This window comes from Pogona vitticeps, chromosome 15 (genome assembly GCF_051106095.1).
Source record: "Pogona vitticeps strain Pit_001003342236 chromosome 15, PviZW2.1, whole genome shotgun sequence".
Classification (NCBI taxonomy): domain Eukaryota; kingdom Metazoa; phylum Chordata; class Lepidosauria; order Squamata; family Agamidae; genus Pogona; species Pogona vitticeps.
In genome coordinates, this window is record NC_135797.1 from 3,289,767 (window position 1) to 3,309,346 (window position 19,580).

The window sequence follows — 19,580 nt, forward strand, 5'->3', positions numbered from 1 at the left end:
CTTATTCAATCCCAAGGATGCTCGGTGTGACCTGGAGGACAAACTTCATTCTTAATTTTAATCAGGCCAAGATTCAACATGTTCCTTCATCATCTTCACATGCTATCAACACTATTCAGCTTTGGACTATACGATACCTCAAGGGCTTAGATACTGGTCAAGAGTTCGGTTTCCCATTGTACTTCTTTGACGGGCTGGACTCGATGATCCATTGGGCCCCTTCTAGCTCTGCAGTTCTAAGATGATGACGATTTGACAACCGATAGTGGTTTCGTGGAGAGGGGCCCAACCATTGCCACCCTCCAGCCTTCACAGAGCCACGCAGCAGCAAAGGATTAAAGCAGGAGGCAAGGATAGTTCAACGGACGATTACCAACCCGGTCCAAAAATCTTCCCCGGACACGGCCGAGCACGTAGCCGCGAGACCGCACGTGCCGAGGGGTGCTGTCTTTTAAACCCACATCTGTCGCATGATTGTGTCACGTAGGGCCTGTCCATCTGGCGGGTGTCCTCCAGAAGCATCCCCACCGTGTGCTGGCGGCCGAGCGTGGGAAGGAAACGCGCACGCACGCAACCCGGAGCGGGTCCGTGCAAAGGGTTTGGACGAGATGGAAGCCGAGGCAGCAAGGGGTTTTTAAAAAAGGCTGACGGCCCGAACCCACTGCCCTGGTGCCACCCTTCTGGAAGCAGCCCCGAGCGACCTCCCGAAGAATGGGTCTGTGCATTTTACCTTTTAGAGGTCACAAAACAACAGAAGGACGGAAGACCAGAGCAGGAGGAACGAGGCGGCTTGGCTCTCCACCAGCCATCGGCCATCGCCGGCACCGGCCGGGCAGAACTGTGAAAAACAAGAGGGACGAGGCTTCCAGAAACGTGCCCGCCGGGAGCGTTTGCAAGCGGCATTAAGAGATTAAAGGCCAGGGATTTGCTCCGGGGACGCCAGAAAATGAGTGGATCGGGAGCAGGAGAACAGGGATGGAAGGCCGATCCCGCCCGGCTGAGCTGCGGAGAGGCAGACTCCCCCATCTGCCTGCCAAGCACATGAGCTGGGACACTGTTAAGCCGAGGAGCGCACGTAGCCGTGGACCTCAAAACCCGGCTTTGGGAGGCAGTTCAGGAGGACGGCTCGTGGGCGGCCGCGCTGAGCTTCAGAGATCCGAACGCTGGCTTTAAAGGGCGACACTGAATTTCGGCCCAGCCACACAGCATCACCCGGTTGTGGGGAGGGGCACTTTTTATGCCATTGATGGGTAACATGTCCTAGAGTTGTTGGCCTACGAAGCCCATCATCCTTTCACCACCGGTGCTGGCTGAAGCTCTATTCAGCCCAGGGTTCCTCGGCTGAATCAGGCTTTTTTCCACAAAGCAGATCCCCACCACTGGATCAACCTGGACCCGAGAACAGGGGTCAAGGAGCCCATCGTCCCCTACGAAAACAAAACCCCTCCAGCAATTATTCGTAACAGCCATTCTCTCGGCCTTGGAGAGGAGAAGGGCCACTGATCCCCCGTTGATCGCTGGAAGCCTGCGCTAAAAACCATGCCCAGCCTCCCTCCTTAAGCTCGGGCTTAGCCATTCTTCCCAACCTCACAAGGGCTAGAAACTTGGGAATGAATGACTAACTCAAACCAAGACCATACTCTAGGGCAGATCACTCGTTCCACCCTTACCTCCCCTCTACACAAGTTCTCCAGCCCAGTCACCCACCCCGATTTGGGTTCGCTTGCCTGAGGGTAGACTCCAAGTCCCATCATCCCCTGGCCAAGAGCCCTTCCTGAGCACGTCAGCTGGGGCTGCTAGGCACTGGAGGCCGAAATGCCCAGAGGGAACGCGGGCTAAAGAAGCCAACGGGGGCCCATCCATCGCCTGCTCCCTCCAAAATCTGTTTCAAAAAAATCAGCACAACGGCTGTGTCCTCTCTAGATGGTCATGCCTCCTTTCCCAGGACATCATCCTCCGGACATTTCTGCTATATCTCCCAAACGCCTGCCATGTGGAGGAATTTATATTTGGGCCGGGCAAGAGCGCCTGAAATCGGACAGGGAACCAGCGCTATAAAGGCAGAGAAGTTTGTTTTAAAAAAAACCCACACAAACGAAAACGGGGCAATTATTTCCTCTTTAGAGCAATTGATATTTGAGAACCTGCACTCCGGAGAGGAACTGCTTTCGTTTCCACCCGACGCGTGGAAAAAAAAGAGAGAGAAAAGGCTCACCTCGTGGGCGTCTGAGAGGCAGGAAACGGGCCGTTCGGAAGAAAAGACGCAAGTTCCCCCCCCCCCAAAGTCAAAAAGCAATCAAAACCCGGCCTCCAAAAATACATTTTTCCCAATCAGTGGGGCAGCCCCATCCAAGAGCCGCTGGCTTTCAATCCACGGGTGAGCCCTCCCCACAAGGGTGCGCTCCGGATGCTCTCGGACTACAACCCCCATCACGCCCTGACTTCAGCGGATGAGAACGGGAGTCCACCCAACACCAGGGAAAGTTGACAAGGAACGCAAAACTTTATTTTTCAATTAAAAAAGCAGTTAAAAAAAAACAACTCTGGGTGTTTTCCACATCTTAACGCATTTCCAGCTCATTACGGTTTGGTTCAAACCCAAAACGGACTGAAGCAGAGGGTGGCGTAGTTCTTCGGACCTAGCGGTAGGAATGGATACCTAAAATACCTTTTTTGTTTAAAAAAAAATAAGGCGCAAGGATGCCCCACGGAACTGGGATGGGACTCCACGTGAGCCACAAAGCCACGGTTTACCCCTCAGTGGCAGTTGGATTAGCTGTTGCATTGACTCAGGCTGTCCACGGAAACCCGGGGAGTGGCCGGTTTAGCATGGCGTGGAGTAAAACGCTACGGTTGCCCTCCTGGACCGTGGGACTTGCTCCGTCAAGTGGGTTCCCTTTGCACCATGAAACGCAAAACGCACCCACACATCCCCGTGGCCACCCAAAATGGAGCATGTGCCGCTTCCGGTTTCGTATCTCGCGGTGTTTTGGCATCCTTCATTTTTCCAGGTTGGTCGTGGGGCTCCAGAACGGATCCCCAGCCTGGCCCGAGCTGTTCACGAATGCCGAAAAGCCCAGGGAGAAGAACGGCAAGAAGCGCAGCCCGGACGGCCGACGGTCCAAATTTAAGCCAACAATGGGTTTCCGTCTGACTTCAAACCTTTTCCAAGATCTGGCCCGGAAAACCGTCCCGTTTGAGAATGGATGTTTTTTTCCCCCCTCCTCTGCAGCAGGAAGAAGCAGAAAAGACGCCAGCCTTAAAACGTCCTCCCTTTCGGCCTTCAAGCCAACTCTGTCCAATAAAGCGCTCGGGGTTTCTCGGCTGAATAATTTAGGGTTTTTGATGTCTGCCGTGAGAATTTCATCCACGCCGCTCGTTCACCATAGCCGTCTCCCGCCTCAACCCCTTCCGGAGGCTCTGCGCCACAGCAACGAACAACTTTGCAACTCTGGATCCAAAAAGCAGGCGGTGCAGAAAAACACACTTTTTCGCTCCGTACGATCTACTCGTCCGGAATCCTTTAAAAAAATATTCAAGGCACTGCAAGGATTAAGGTAAGAAGCCTGCCTGCCTGCCAAGAGGAGGACGAGGCGGCACTAAAAATCCATAATATTTTGGCACCAGAAACTTGGCACACACACACACACACAGAGATCTGTAAACATGAAAAAATCTCCGTTTTAAAACCGTGATTCCCCCCCCCCCATTGTCAAATCGCTCCCCGCGCTACGGGCCACACAGGCAAGCCATTCTGGGGTGTTCGAGTCACCCCGACACGGGAACCCTCGTTCGGAACGAGAGAAGCCTTGGCACGTCGTAAGCGGAGGTCTAAAAAACAAAAAGGACGAGGGGAGCAAATCCCAGGGAAAAAAGGGGAGCAATTCTTCCAAGAAAACGCAAAGACCCAGATTTTGCTGCTGGGTTCAATCCTGCAGGAGATGTCGGCTGAGCCGTAAAGAGTTCGGACCCTCGGGGAGTCTGGCGGGTCGTGTTTTTTTAAAAAAAAAAAACCCAGGAGCCGCAGCCTCGTTCCAACGAAGTGCAATTTTTTAAAAAAATCAATTTCGAGATCCTAGCATGAGGGGAATCTGCATTTCTGGCCCACCCACCCCTGCAAGGAGATCTGGAAGGGGCTGATTTGTTTTAGAGGTGCCCCACTGGGGAGCAGTGACAGCCCCCCCCCAAGGCCTCATGGACAGATCCACTGCCTCCGAGTGCAGGCATTCTCTGTGCAGCGGCTCGGTGGTCTGGGAATGATGGGAGTTGTGGTCCATACTGGTAAGACACCCAGGCTTGCCTTGCTGTTATAAGGGAGACCCCAACCTCCGAGGCAAGGGGGCTGGGTTTTATGGGTCAGCCACGAGACCCGGATAAAGGGGCACAAATCTTTCCTTCCGCGTCCAGACCTCACCCACGCACGCACACACAGGGCGCCCCGCTTCAGATCTTCAAAAAGAGGATGCTGGTGACGAGGGCGAAGCCTGCCAGGAGGGCGATGAGCTTCAGGATCCGTTGCTCGGAGGAGGCGAGTTCGTGGGGCAGGATCTCAAGGAAGGTGATGTAGACGAAGGTCCCGGTGGCCAAGCCCTCCAGGACGCTGCGGGAGAGGCGGTGGAGCGGGGCCATGGGGGTCTCCGTAAGCGCCACCCCCAGGCCGATGCCGAGCGGCGACATGGCGGAGAAGAGGACCAGGCAGCCCGCCACGGCCCGCGGCCGCAGCCGGCCCTGCAGAAGCTTGAGGCACAGACTGAAGGCGATGACCCCTTTGTGGATCAGCAAGGCCAAAGCGATCTCCAGCGCCCGGCCGCTCTCCTCTTGCAGCCCCACGGCCAGCCCCTCGAAGACAGCGTGGAGCGAGAGGGCCAGCAGCAGCACCCCGGAGCGGACGGCCGAGTGGGCGTTGACATCCACGTGGACGTGGGGCCGCTCGCCGGCCGTCGGCAGCCGAGGCGGGGTCTGGGGGGGCGAGGGGCCGTCGGGCCAGCCGCGCGCCTGGCCGGCGGCCGACGGGTGGGAACCCGAGCCCAGGAGGGCCTCGGTCTCCTCGAGGGAGCCCGAAGGATCCTTGTAGGCCAACACGATCTGCTCCATGATCAGGACCAAAAAGAAGCCCATCGCCAGGATAAACTCTTGCAGGGGGAAGTGCAGCTGCCCGGAGGAGGAGAAAGAAAAGAGAGAGAGAGAAAAAAAAAACAAAACAGGAGGAGAGTCAGAATCAAGCCATCGGATTTTTTAAATCCTCCCTTGCATTTCTACGAAAGACAATAACATGGCTTTATGACCATCCTTGACTCTTGCTTCTAAAATTACATCCAGTGATCAGAACGAGCTTGTCTTGGCCTCTTTCAGAAGGATTCGCCCAGTTTTGGCTCACATTACAAGGGGGAATCCTTCTGGCTTGCAAAGTAAATCCATCAGGATCCCGCCCCCATCTGCGAGATCAAGTATCTCGAGGATTTCCTTAATTGCTGCCTGAAAATATTGAATTAAAAAAACCCAGAAAGTTCGGCTGTAGTTAACAGAAGAAAAATTTTATCCATGGTTGTTTCAAATATCGGTCTATTTCACCGGCACCCCAACTCACAAGGATCGGCATGGGAGGGGAAGGCTTCCAGATACCCTGATACTACCAAACCTATCATCCTTCACCACAGGCTGTGCTGGCTAGGCTTCCCATCTCATCCGGTCTGGCATGCCCATCGTTGTAGGATTTTTAAAAACAACTCCATAATTTCCCCAAATTCTGAGTCTTACAGTATTCAAGAGGAGACGCGCTATGACCTGCCCTCTATGTTCTTATAAGCCAGAAGCGCCGGATCTCTTTAGATCCTTCGGTTCTGACCCGTCCCACTCACCGTGACTCTCAGCTCGTCAAGGGCCTCGTTAATACCGGCCAGGTAATCGGGAATCAGGTCCAGGAGACAAGTGGCGAGGAAGACTCCGCCAGCAAAACAGCTCACCAGGCTTAAAAGCTTCCTTCGGGACCCTGCCGAAGAGACACCAGGGGTGTCGATATTTTTAAAGCTGCAATATCTAAATCCATTAAATCAGACAGATGAACAATGCAATACAACCTCCACACTTTCAGGAGTTAATTCTCACTGGGTTTTTTGGGGGGGCGGGATTCTTTTACCCCCCACATAAATTGAAGACGAACAGTTTGATCTTCTATTTAGAACTAACTCCTTAAAAGAACTCAATGGATCTTACTTTCACAATTGGTTAGAGGATTGCAGCCAAATGAATTAACCACCAGACCCCAGAACCAAATTTGGTATTTTAGAGTTAGTTGGACAACTATTATAAAACTACTTTTCTGGATGCAGGGGGATGGGGGGGGGCTGAGCAGATGTGCTCTCAATAAAGCAAAGAACTCCCAATCGGGAGCAAATTACGCTGGAGAGCCTATGGGGTCAGCGATTAACAGTGCCGGATGGGGACCAGGGAGAGCTGGGTTCGAGTTCCGACGGAGAAAGGGACTACTCTGTAAGAGTTGAAGCCGGCAGCCTACCTTGAAGGGGTACTTTTGGGTTTAAATGGGAAAGGTGGGGGGTTAAAAAAAAAGGCGATTAAAAATGAAAACAAAGGCCTCAATACTACAGCAACCATCGTCCTCTAATGCTGGGGGATGATGGGAGTTGTAGTCTGCCAGATCCAGAGCACGCTCCAGAAGGAAGCTGGGGATCAAGTGGGGGAATCCACTGGAGGAAGTGAAGGAAGTGGCTAGTGGTATCTGACGAACCTGTGGCGGCCGGCGGCCGACGGAAGACCCAGACCGGGAGGAAGCCACAGATGAGAGTCACGACCAGCAGCAACGCCAGGCAGCCCAGCTTCACCGCTAAGCCCGTGGCGGAGCGGAGAGGCGCCGCCTGGGTGTACGGCTCCCACACCAGGTGTTCAAGCTCCACTTCCTGGCCCAAGAGCTCAGCCATCGCTCCGGAGCCGTGTCTCGAACCCAGCGCCCAGTTGAAACCTGCTTGGGTCCTTCCTTTTCAGAGCGTGGGGAGGGTGGCGAGGCGGTGGGCCGATCCTTCCGACGGCTCGCTCCCCGGGGCGGCCTTTTTGCAGTCTTTCTCGGTCCGAACGCAGCCGGAAGCAGATCTGGAGGGTGGAAAATGGGAATTTCACAAGGCGGGATTCAACGGGGCCCCTGCCTGAAACCAAATTCAGAAGACAGGGTCGTTTTGAGATCCAGAGTTACCCTAAACAGATTTCATTTGACAGCTTTTTAAAAAGAGGCAAACCAGAAATGTCACAGGAGATGCTCAACTAACCGTTAGTTAGTAAACTGCATGGCGTCGCTTTTCAACCTATGTTACATGTCTGCTTAACTCAATGAGTTCACTATATATACTACCTTATCTCTTAGTTTAATAGAATGGCGTCGCTTTTTAACCTACGTTACTTGTTCCTTTTAACTGAAGGATGTTGCTTTGTACCCCATCTTACGTATTAGTTGAACTGAGCCGCGTCGCTTTTCAACCTGCGTTACGTAGCCGTTCACTCTTTTTCCCGATCACTTTGTCTCCACTTATTGCAATAAACACAGGATTTTGAGCGATCCATTTCATCATTCCAGAACTATGTAGCGTTATTCCAAAAAAACCTATATTTCATACAAACACGCACATTCATATATTACCGCAATGAATATATGCTGACGATGACGCTCAGAAAAATAATGAAATCGCCCAGCAAGGCACCCTCTTCTCACCCCCTGGCCCGGCTGGCTGGGGCTGATGGGCGACGGAGTCGGCTTGAACCCCAGTTTCTAAAGAAGCTTAAGGAGTCAAAGACCTTAGAAATCGGCCCAACGGAGCTGGCGATCTGTCTAAATAATTTCTTGGCGCCACTATGTGCTTAATCCCCAGTATGGCGAGTTCCAGGAAAAGAAAAGGGGGAGAGGTGGGAGGTGGCAATAAATCTAGATAAACAAGAACGGGAACCACAGCCTACAAGGATTTTTGCCTTCTAATGGCCACCCTTTTCGACCCTCTCTCTGAACTGTCCCCCGATCTCTGGCGACCGTAACACAGACCAGTCACCCTTGACCTCTTTGCTGGGAACTTCGAAGGCGCCCGTCACTGAGCCAGTGATTCATCCAAGCCCACGGATTCCAGGAAATCCAGCGCCCCCTTCCTTCCCCTCCCCTTTTGACTCTTCCCTGCCTCCTCGGAGCAGAAAGAAGGGAGAGGAGAGCTGCCACGGACTCTAGGCTGGCTTGGGTTTTAGAGGCAAACAGCGCAAGCTGCCGGGGGCCACAGAGCTCCGCGTCATGCCTCATTCGGCAACGCCAGCGTGCCTATGAGGAGCCGTTTGGTGGCACACCATGGGCGGATCGCTCTCTTCTTCTTGGCTGGTGCCAGGGACCATTAAAATCTCTTCAAAGTTAGACATTTGCTAACGGAATAATAATAACAGTGACAATCGCCATAGGCTGTCCAGTTAATTCTGATTTTTTTTTTTACTTCCAAAACCTTTTTCAGGTTTTGGAAGTAAAGGTACTCAGAAGTTCCATTCTTCTGGGGAGATGTCCGATTTGCGCAGTTTACCCACGGCCACGCGTGCCGATTCTTCTCCTGGAAGGCACAGCCAGGATTCGAACTCCGAACAACACAGAGGATCAAGTGGCCCAGAAGATTAAGAGTTTATACCCTGACGTGCATTTAATGCCATCACCACAACATATGGTTTCATGTCCCTTACTCTTGATATTTTTAACCAAGAATCGTGTCTCTCTTTTTTTTCCCAGATGTGAAAGGCAGGGGAATAAATACAGGGGTGAAAATGTTTTGGACTACAACCCCCACAATGCACCAGGCCCCAGGCTGTCTGCGAGGTGCTGGCACTTGGAATTCCCAAGACATAAACCTGCACCCCCTTCCAGTAGAAAGTGTTTAAAATAAATCATATATTAAATGAACAAATTAAACCATTTCCCCCTAGATCACATCAGCACTTGGAAAAAGTCAACTCTGGCAGACTACAGTTCCCATAATCCCTACCAGTATAGAATTATGGGTGTTGTAAGGTCCCCAAAATGTACATTCCTTAGCTATGGATCAGACAATGAGTCTAGTTGTCAGAGTGCCCCATACATACCAACTGGGGAAGAAACCCCATTGAATCGCATGGGGCTTACATCCAGGTAAATATGCACAGAATTCCCATGGTTGTCACGATCCGTAACACTGATTTCCCCTCCCCTTGCTGCCTCATCTCCATTCAAAAGCTATGGGAACAGGGGTAAGCATCACACCTTGTGGCTGGGAGTTCCACTGGCCAAGCTCTGGGTTCACAGTCTGATATGGCCCACCCAGGTCAGAATCTGGCCCACAGAGACGCCAGCCCCCAAGTTCAGTGGTCCAACAACGGTGTCCCTTCGGGGGGGGATTATGGGAACACCCCCCTTTGCCAAGCTTGTTTTAACCCAGGAGGAGGGTTACCTTGTCCCCCATATTATGGGATGGCCCCCAGCTCTGACATGTCAAGAAAACGAATTTAAAACACCCACCGAGAGCTCTACCTCTCTGTCTCCTCTGCAGGCTAAGTCCTCCGTGTTTGGATAACAACAATCATCCTCCTTCAACCGGGCCCCCTCCCCTGGGTGGGGTCCCACGCCCAGCCAGTAAGGGGATGATAGGAGCTGTAGTTTAGCGAGCCGTCCCCTCCAGATGAGTTCCTTACTCCCCTTACCTCCAGCCAGGCAAGGGAAGTTCCCACTCCCATTATCCCCCATCCAGTCTGGGGATGAGTGGAACTGTAGTTAGAGCAAACCGACAGTTTTTTAAATTTAATTAGATTCTCGTTGCTCCTGGGACCCTCTTGCTCGTTTTTTTCCCCGAAACTGGGGCGACCGACCCTAGGCTGACATTTACCTGGGAGTAAGTCTCATGGAAGTCAATGGGACTTCCTCCCGGCCCAGTTTTCCCTTTCTAGGGGCGGCCACGTGGCCGCCCTCTCCCCTAAAAGCCAAGGGCCCGATCCTGCTTCCCCCTTCTCCGGGCCCGATCCTGGATCACGCAACTCACCTCCCCCCGGGCGGACCCCGAACGCGCGTCGAGCCTGTTCGGACGTTCCAAAGGGGCGGAGCGAAGGCGGGGAAGTTTTAACAAAGAAAGAGGGGAAAGAAACAAGGAGGCGCCCGGCCAATAGGAAGCAGGGCCTTGTTTGCTGAGCGTTCGAAAGGGGCGGGGCGCAGCGGAGATGAGAGGCGCTCCCTTAGCCAATTGGGAACCGGCCAGTGTCTGGACGTTCCAAAGTGGGCGGGGAGATAGAGAAGCCGCCCGCAAGCTTTGTCAGCCAATGGGGACACGGGAAAGGGAAGGGCGGCTGGTTGATTAGCGGCGGCTCTGAGCCAATAACGAAGCGCCGATTATTAACTCTTTATATCCCCCCCATTTAGCTTTGGGGAAGTGGAGTTTTTATGTTTGTTTGTTTACACAACAAGTACGTATAACAACAAGCAAGGCTTGCCATCCATAGGGCCCTTTCCAGATCAGCAGTTCCAGGATGATGATGATGATGATGATGATGGTTAAAAATAAATTAAAAGAGCAGAAAGATCTAGAAACATTTTTTTTCTTTTCCAAGTTTGTTAAAAATCACTTCTCACACATTTTTGCATTCAACGATACAATTAAAAGACACCCCAGACACACACACACACACAAATATATACAATAATCTGTAAAGGAGGCAGAAATAAACATGGAACTGAAACGTAACGGAGTAATTAAATGCAGTTATATTGGGTTGGGCAGTCCTGACAAAAGAAGAAAAAAACACAAAAAAGGCCCCTAATAAAAATAAAATACAAAAATAAAACACAATAATGTGGCACCTTAAAATATGCTTTTTAAAAGTAACATTTCATGGCTACAAACTAACCTTAAAATATAAACAGTAATATTTCATGGCTACAAAGTAACCTTAAAATATAAGAAGTCCAAACATTTTGTATACAACTTAGTTTGGGCTTCAGCTTTTTATCTGAGACGCTCAGAGAGATGAAACCAGGCCCTTTTCAAAAATCCCAGGAACTGTTTTGTTGTTGTTGTTTCAACTCTCTGATTTTCCTTCCCTTCCAGCCTTTCTCCCCCACCTGGGAGTCAAGGCAGCTCAGAACAAAATTGAAAAAAAATAAAACAACACGGCAGGGCGTTCATGTACTGTAACAAACCCATAAATACGAAACAGAATGTTTTCTTGGCTTCATTGCCCCAGACCTACCTGTTCCTGAATTTTTAAAAGCCTGTCCCCTGGAGTGAAAATGCACCCAAGGGGCGATGCAGGCGACTGCGCTTTAATGTCCTGGCTCTTGGCCCAGACAGGTGTGCCAGTTTACCTGGCCGCCCTCGGGCCTCTTTCCCATTGGTCCCTCGGAGGCCTGTGGGTGGGTCTTTGGCCAGGTGGATCCAGGATGCCAGGATCCTGGACAACAGCCGCTCTGGAGCTTCCTGGTTCCCTGCAGGCTGGGTGCAGAACAGGTGCCTGGGGAGACGGGAACCCCTCTGCCCCAGATACAGGAAAGGTAAGCATCAAGGAAGGATGGGCTCCTGGGGGAGAGGATCTGAAATCCTAAAGGCCTGCAAGGGGGGGGGGAGTTACCAAGTTAAAATTCTGGTCTGTGTATCCCCATCCAGATCATGGAGCCGAGCTGCTCCCCTTTTCTGGATGTCCTCTTCGAAGGCCAGGACGAAAACGTCTCCACCACCGACCCCAAACTCAGCTGCCCGCTTCAAGACCACGCTTACGGATGCGCCTACGAGACCTGGCCGGCCGGCATGGTGCAGGTGAGTTCGGAGAAGCAACAGAAAAAGAGGGCCATGCCGTACCCAGCTGCCCTTCCCGTCAGGGTGGGAGGAATGAAGAAAAGAAAAAACGGCCATCCTCAGTTCCCACCTCGCTCCCCGAAGCCAGCTCGGTTGAGCTTTGCCTCCCCCTTGCTTTTCGTCCAGTAGCCTCTCCGCCAGATTGAGAAATCTCGTCACTTCCAGGAGCGGTGTCCGAGCTTCCTTATTTTCCTCTTCCCACCGCGCCGCTCTTTCCTTTTGTGCTGTGACTTTTTCAACTGAAAGCTTGCAAGCAGAGGCTCCATTGTCTTTTATTTTTTTTTAATAGCCGATATGAAAATAACTCCGAGAGCCATCCCGGCTGTAGAGCAGAACATAAAACCGACAATCCACATCCTCCAAACCTGTATTTATGTCGTGCTTCTTCTGCAGGACCTAGACGATGGTGGCACCGAGGATTTCTTGCAGTTGTTGATCCACCCCCCGGACCTTTACGATTCACAGGGTCCGACTGCCTCTCCCGAGAGTGACAGCGGGATCTCTGAGGATCCTTGCGCCGACACACCGCTGCCCCACGAATCGGGGGCCCCAGATCCATCCCCCACCGTCATCTATGAAGTGATCTGTGACATGGGCTTTGTGAAGGAAGCCGAAACACTAGAGCAGGCCTTCTCAAGCCCCCTTGGTAAGTGGGGAGGGCTCCCAGACAGGGTGGATTAAATTTTAAAAATTGGTGTGTTTTTTTTTTAAATTGAACTAAAAATATGATTTTTAAAAAAATTTTAAATCAGGATTCCTATTTTGGTTTTAATCAATTTGGTTTTGAAAAAAAAAAGGCCATTGATTTCTATCCATCCAATATCATCCGGCCACCTCTAAAGATCAACCAGGAGTGGAGACCAATGGTCTTTTCTACTGTTCCCTGAATGCAGATTATTTTAATTCTGCCCCAAAGATGAAGAACTTTGTAAACGCCTGCAAAGCCTTCGGAAAGGAACTTCTCTTTCCTCGGCACCAGCCGCATTCGAGAGGCGCATTGACAGGCAAGATAAAATGCCATCGTGCTATCACGATGGGTAAACATGGATCTTGCTGGTATCCAGCAACCTCAGAAAAGCGTTGACGAAAAAGCTGGTTCATGATTTCGTGGATCTGCAAAACATTCCCAAAATTAAAGTGCAGGAGGGACCTGATAAACGCTGGAGGGGAATTCATTGCAAATGGACGAGGCCACCATCGAAAAGGCCCTGTCGTTCTCACCGACCTCGGTGGGAAGCAATTTGGGCGAGCTTTAAATAGGCAGAGATTAGCTAAAGTTATTATTATTTTTCTGGACAATAGCTCCGAGAATAACCCAGCAGCCGTGGTTAAGTGAGACCTGTAGTCTCCCTTTTAAGCAAAACTTTTCTAAACTCTCAAAAAAAGAGTTTCTCTTTTCTTGCTTCCGGACGAGGGAAGACATATATTCAGATCATGTCCGCCAGTCCCCGAAGCTCACCCCTGACTCTTTCTTTGGCTTCCCAACCCAACAGAGAACTGGCCACCCCAAACCATGCTCCCCGAAGCCTGTGTTATGAACGAACTGTCTCCCAGCCTCTCCGAGAATGGAGCCCACGCCGTGGAAATCCCCAGAGACCAGGTAAGCAGGAATGACGGATCTACCGATGGGGAGGGGGGGTTCTGGGACCGCAGCTCCCTGGAGGATGATGGGAGCTGTAGTCCAAAACCACAAACCAGAAAATCTTTATTAGTAATGTGTGGAAGAATTAAGATGTTTCAGGGCTCAGGAAAGGCTGAGGAGCCCTTGAACCAAAATCTTGATTATCAGACCAACATCAAAGGCAGAAAGACGAGTTCTCGTTCTGTGCGATAAAATCCCTGGATGTTTTTATAGGGGGTTTGGGGATCACATGACCTGCAGCAGCCAATTGCTTCCACAGGCTTCCTGACTGGGCTTGGTTGGTGGCTCTTCAGTTCTCTCCTTTCACCACAGGGGGGCACTAGCACCCCAGCCATTAAGATCTCCTGAAAACACACTCACCATATTAAACACATTTTCTAGAGTTATTTTACTACAACTCCCAGAAGCCCCTGCCTATGGCCAAGCTGGCTGGGGGGCGGGAATGTAATCCATTAATTTTTTCCCCCAAATTCTGGAACATTCACGCTTGTTTGTAACCCCCTCAAAGGCCTGGAGACTGGCTGGAGGAAAAGGCACTCTGTGCATGCGTGGGGGCCCTCTTGCCAGCCAATCCAGAACAACAGCGGAAGAAGCTTTAGAGAAACAGACCGGTCTCACAGGGTTGCAAATGATGATGGTGAAAAGGGCAGGCGAGAACTCTGTTTACGACCAGAATTTGGCTTCTGTGTTGGGCAGGATGCATCGGAGCAGCTGCACCTGACGGGCTTCTACCTGACAGATGAGGAGAAGCGGCTCCTGAGCCAAGAGGGCGTCTCGCTGCGCAGTGGCCTGCCCCTCACGAAGGTATCTCCTTGAGCAAAGCAACAGTGGCTCCGGTTTCGGAGAGGCTGCCGATCCACTCCAGGTTTTAAGCTTGCCTTTTAAAGAAAGAGCTGTCCGAGGTGCTGAAGTTGGCCTGATACTCAAAACAGGTTCACACCTTGGAGAGCTCAGGGAGAACAGAAAGTAAAACCTGGAATGGATTCGTATCACTGCTGAAACCGGAGTCAGCTACCTGCAAGTTTCCACAGTGTGGATGGAACGGATCTCAACATAGCAGCCTCCCATCATCCCTTACCATCAGCAATAACAGCTGATGGGATGTGTAGTCCCCAGCATCTAGAGGTCCATAAGGTTCAGGACGGCTACAGTCTATGTCTTGAATCCAGTTGTCCCTGTAAATCTGTTTAGCTAGGACATTTTTTTTGCCTTCTTTGTCTAGCTCACTACCTGGACAGTACACATGGGAAAGGATTTACTGAGGCCCCCTTTTCCCTCTTTTGCTCCACGCAGGTGGAGGAAAGGATCCTGAAGAAAGTTCGGAGGAAAATCCGGAACAAACAATCTGCTCAGGACAGCCGTCGGCGCAAGAAAGAGTACATAGATGGGCTGGAGAGCCGGTGAGCATAATCCTTTTAAAATAAAGTAACACCAGGTAACTATTTCTGCTACTGTTGAGAACACATGAAAGTAAAGAGTTACTTTTTGAAAATTGTAACTAGAATGGTAACTGACTGCTTTTGAGGCCTCCGATGGGTAACTGCAATGAATCCCTTTTTAAAAAGTAACTTTCTCGAATCCAGGGGAAGGTAACGGCTTTGGCTTTTCCTTCGGCAGGGTGGCTGCATGTTCGGCTCAAAACCAGGAGCTGAGGAAGAAAGTCCATGAACTGGAAGTACACCACGTGTGAGTTGACAGTTACCTCTTTCCCCTCCCACAGACCTGGCATTTGCTGCCAGTGTGAGAACCCAGGAGTCCTGGGTCCCTATTCCCCCCCCCCCCCCGCCGATCTATTCCAGGGGAAAGCATCCTTCAAAAAAATAAAATAAATAATAATAAATAAGTAATAACAGTTGGAACAGGCCAGGAGTTTGTCTATGCCTGCATCCACAGTATCTAACAGAGGGCAGCAAGAGGCTTGCAGGAAGGCCACCTAAGACCAATGACTGAATCCTGGAAGCGGATACATAGAGGTAGACTGCTCCCGGACCTGGAGGCTCCCTCTAGCTAGAGAGACCCGCATTCATTTGTGATGAAATTATTTTTCTTCTCCTCTGCCTGTCCGCACACGTACTCTCAAATCCATTTCAAAGCTCTCTGCCCTGGTTCTTTGACAAGGCCCTGGGCACCTCTGCATCCCACGTCCAAGGGGAGGGGAGAGGGAGAGACCCCTGGGTCGGAGAATCCGAGGAGGGAGACCCTCGTTCTCGGGCGTGACTCGAGGGCTTCTTTGGGCAGATCGCTTCTGGACCAGCTGCAAAGTCTTCAGAAACTCATCAGACAGACCTCCACCAAGGCCGTCCAGACCAGCTCCTGCCTCTTGGTAACTGGGGTGCTGGTGGGGAGGGAGAACGGAAGGGGAGAGGTGGGGGGGGCACCATCCCGGCCGTGGGTCCGACGCTGGGGCTCCGTCTTCCATTTCTGTGGGGCGCCTTCCGGAGGGGTGGGCTGAAAACCCACTGTGCTTCAAGGGGGTTTGTAGGCCAACAGCTCTGGAGTGAGGAAGAACTCACAGGCGTCAAGATGCTCTCGGGTCGTGAGTCCCATCGTCCTGCGTTGGCTGCACAAAACTGGGGCTGATGGGCCTCCAAGTGCCGGGTGGGAGGGCCACACACTCCCCATCCCAGCCCACCCGTCTTAAATATGTGTAGATTAGGATCAGGGAGAAAAAGGCACCAATACTGCAACACCCATCCTCCCCAGAATGGGGTAGGGGAGGATGGGCATGGTAGTCCCAACCCATTTTCTCCGCCGATCAAACTCTTCCGCCGCCCCTGGTTTTCTCCCTCGTCCTCGCAGATCCTTGTCGTCTCCCTTGGGCTCTTCATCCTGCCGAGCTGCACTTCCCTGCTGGGCGGGAGCCGGATCCGCCAGGAGGGCTACCAACCCTCTAGAGGTACCCTATAGCCCAGGAGGAAGGGGTGGGGGCCGGGTGGGGGGTAGAAAGAGGGGATGGAGGGGGAGAGGGAGGAAGAGGCAGAGTGAACAGGCAACAGGTTCTCCGGGGAGGACATCAGGGAGAGTTCAATGGAGCCTCAATGGAGAGAGGCAGTCTATACCCTACTTCATAGTGGACGGGTCATACCGTCGCTGTACGAAGAACCCCAACATGATTAACGCTTCTTTCTCTCCCCCCCCCAGTGATTTCTCGGAACATCCTGAACCAAGGGGGCCTTTCCGATCCGGAGGAGCCCAGCCCGGCCCCCGGCGACCCCGAACGGCCCGTCCTTCAGACGGAGCTGCGCCAGGAGGGCCTTGGCTCGGGCGACAGGAAGCCCTCGGTCCTCGGAGAACGGGGCCTCAGGAACGCCACCGCCCCGGAGGGGCCGAAGGCATCCCAGACGGAACCGAAGGAAGGGCGGGCGGCCCTCCCGGACGAGGCCGAACGGGACAGAGACCCAGGAAAACAAAGCCACGCGGATGAGATGTAGCGACCTGGATCGCGGGGGAGATCCTCGACCGACGAGGACCGTTTGCCCCAGATGGCCTGATTTTTCCAAGGCCGATCCACGTCGCAAAGCATCTCCAAGAAAGGACTGGAATTCTGGGGTGTTTTGATTTTCATGGGAAGCTGGAAGGGGGACCCTCTGGATCATCCGAGTCCACCCCTTGTCAAGGAGGCCCAGCGAGGAATCGAACTCCCAACCGGAGGTGCGTCCTTGACAGGGGCTGGACTTGAACTCACAACGGCCTGGTGTAGAGGCTGGGCATCAAACCTACAGTTTGGCTGCCATATGCTTACCCCTCTGTCTCTGCTGTCCGAGGACAGAGCCTCCGAGCCTCCCTCGAAGGGGTGTAAGGAAGGCTTCGTCTTCCTCCCGCCTCGATCTGATGAGGGCTTTTTGAGATTTCTCGCCTTCGAGAGAGCCACGCGCCTCGGCTTCTCCCGCACTCGCTCCTGGCCAGGCCCAGCCCTCAAAGATGATGTCGACCCAGCGTTTGGGAAAAATCTGGATCATTACCCTCCAGAACACCTGACCGTTGCTGTCCTCCCCCCAAAAAAAAGTTACTATTTTCCATGCTCTACCTCAATGGCAATGTTCTCGATTCAAGCATGTTTTAGATAAATAGTCAATAAATGCAGCCAACTCAACTAGAAATAAGATAAAAATAACATCATAAACTAGACAGAATCCATAACAGTGCTCCGGGAGATTTTCACACCATCTAATTTCCGTCTTGTTTTCTAAAGGGCCCCATCCACCAGCCTCAGTAGTGCCCGCTTCAAAAGCCTCCTTTCCTCTCTCTGAGCTGGATGGGCGATTAATCCGGATTCCCCAAACAAGAAGCCGGGATTAAGCTTGGCCTGTTATGTAATCCTACCCATGTCCGAAGAAGGGAGGGGAAGGGGAAATGGGTCAGGCAGCAGCCCCGATAGGGCAGGCGAGGCCAAAGCGAGACCCGCTTTACAGCCCACGGTGGCGCGTTCCGATTTCGCTCTCAATTTGATCTGCGTTTTGGGGGAGAGAAGAAAACGGCAGGAGCCGTAAGAAACGGACCCAACAGGCTTAAACGGAAAGAACAGGGACGGTGGGTTGGTTTCCCAGGTCAGGAAGCTAAGGCTGTTTGCTGTGGATGGGCGAGGGGCTTTTTAGAGGCATTAATCTTATAATGGAAGGCGGCAGGAAAAGAGGAAGGCGAAAGGCGAGATGGACGGACTCCCTCAAGGAAACCACAGGTGTGAGCTCACAAGAGCTGAGCAAAGCCGTTTGAGAACCGAATCATTCATAGGATCGCCGTGAGCCGGAAACAACTTCAGGGCACCGATCCACAACCACCATCTTATAAGCCAGACTTTTAAAACCAGATTCTTTTTCCTGCAGGCTGCTTACAATAAACCACAATAAACCCACCCTTCCCCCCGCCCACAGTACAGAAACAGGAGACGTGTCCTGCCTCGTTTGCTCTCTATCCGTTTGAGAACACGGATGCATTTTGATGCCACGAGGGCGAATCACATCTTGCTTTAAATTCAGGATGGCATTACGTTTTTCTTTTTTCCAACTTGTACTGGCCTCCTTCAGCTTTAACCCTAGTCCCAGCGTAAAGCTATAGCAACTATTATAAAAACTTCTACCTACCTACCTACCTACCTACCTACCTACCTACCTACCTACCTACCTTCCTACCTACCTACCTACCTACCTACCTACCTACCTTCCATCCATCCATCCATCCATCCATCCATCCATCCATCCATCCATCCATCATCTTTTTCCTTCCTTCCTTCCTTCCTTCGCAGCTGCACTCTAAACCAGAGAAGCCAACATTCAACAGGTTAAGCGTTCCCCTTTCCCCAGAGATGCTACCATCTGCCAAGCTTCCCCCGCTGCATTTCTGCCTGCCGTGCGGGTGTCTCTTTTCGGCTAAAGCTTTCATTTTCGAGGCGTTGAGGAGCTATAGGTCGATGGTGGACAGAATGAAAAATTATGGAATATATTTAGCTTAAAGCTCCAAGGGCCCTTAACGTCTTAAAATGAGGACAAACTCATGCAAAATCGAGAAAACGATGAAATGATAGTGACAGGATTGGGGATGCGGCCATAGGACGAAACCCCAAGGGCCGGATCAGGACTTGATGAGGACCGGATTTCATGGATCGGCAAGGCGCAGCACCCAAAATCTGGAAGTACAGAGTGGGACAGGAATATTCTAAAATAGGTAAGCGAAGAAGCAAGCCTAGGTCTCCCCAGGATGATGCTCCAACTACTATCCCACACTGCCTGTATTGACTTCCAAAGATCTGCATCGTGCTTTTCTGCCGGACTATAAGATTACACCCCCTTGAGATGTCTGACAATGTATGAGAACAATATTCTTTCAAGGACTGATTTATCCAATGCAAGGGAATATGGGGGGGTCATATAAAATCAAATAAAAAGGCAGAAACATAACACCCACCACTCCTGTCCTTTCTTTACACGAAAGGTGCCTCCAGAATCCTACACCAGAGCGGTGGAAACAGCAATAAGGAAAGAAAATGAAGATTTTTGGGCGAAGTGCTTTGGGCCATGAGATGGTTCTGTGGCCATGATTAATTCTAATAATAACCGCACAAAATGGGGGGGATCATTACAGGGATGGGCCGAGACGGGCAAATG

The 19,580-nt window shown here is 51.7% G+C and overlaps 2 protein-coding genes across 5 annotated transcripts; one reads left to right on the forward strand and one right to left on the reverse strand.

Annotated features, from left to right (window-relative positions):
* Positions 1-2,683: 2,683 nt before the first annotated feature.
* SLC39A1 (solute carrier family 39 member 1) lies at positions 2,684-11,323 on the reverse strand. Of its 4 annotated transcripts, none has more exons than XM_072984418.2 (4): positions 11,236-11,323; positions 6,746-7,104; positions 5,859-5,989; positions 2,684-5,151 (listed from the first exon to the last, which is right to left on the reverse strand). In XM_072984418.2, the coding sequence occupies exons 2-4, from the start codon at positions 6,933-6,935 to the stop codon at positions 4,444-4,446; spliced, it is 1,029 nt and encodes a 342-aa protein (XP_072840519.2). In that variant the 5' UTR covers positions 6,936-7,104; positions 11,236-11,323; the 3' UTR covers positions 2,684-4,443. The 4 variants fall into 4 exon arrangements, with proteins under 4 accessions (XP_072840519.2, XP_072840520.2, XP_072840518.2 ...); XM_072984419.2 differs by lacking the exon at positions 11,236-11,323 and adding an exon at positions 10,935-11,027; XM_072984417.2 differs by lacking the exon at positions 11,236-11,323 and adding an exon at positions 10,035-10,191.
* CREB3L4 (cAMP responsive element binding protein 3 like 4) lies at positions 11,276-18,743 on the forward strand. The gene is made up of 10 exons (XM_072984338.2): positions 11,276-11,536; positions 11,649-11,798; positions 12,231-12,483; positions 13,331-13,437; positions 14,176-14,283; positions 14,773-14,879; positions 15,097-15,165; positions 15,718-15,802; positions 16,279-16,375; positions 16,621-18,743. Exons 1-10 carry the CDS (start codon positions 11,276-11,278, stop codon positions 16,908-16,910), a joined length of 1,527 nt encoding a protein of 508 aa, XP_072840439.2. The 3' UTR covers positions 16,911-18,743.
* The last annotated feature ends 837 nt before the right edge of the window (positions 18,744-19,580 follow it).

Coding starts and splice junctions, on each gene's coding strand:
- CREB3L4 (XM_072984338.2), top strand. CDS start 11,276: ATGCACCCAAGGGGCGATGCAGGCGACTGCGCTTTAATGTCCTGGCTC. Junction 11,799..12,230: donor GGCCGGCCGGCATGGTGCAG/GTGAGTTCGGAG, acceptor CTTCTTCTGCAG/GACCTAGACGATGGTGGCAC. Junction 15,803..16,278: donor AGACCAGCTCCTGCCTCTTG/GTAACTGGGGTG, acceptor TCGTCCTCGCAG/ATCCTTGTCGTCTCCCTTGG.
- SLC39A1 (XM_072984418.2), bottom strand. CDS start 6,935: ATGGCTGAGCTCTTGGGCCAGGAAGTGGAGCTTGAACACCTGGTGTGG. Junction 5,990..6,745: donor TCGGCCGCCGGCCGCCACAG/GTTCGTCAGATA, acceptor TCTCTTCGGCAG/GGTCCCGAAGGAAGCTTTTA. Junction 5,152..5,858: donor TTGACGAGCTGAGAGTCACG/GTGAGTGGGACG, acceptor TCCTCCGGGCAG/CTGCACTTCCCCCTGCAAGA.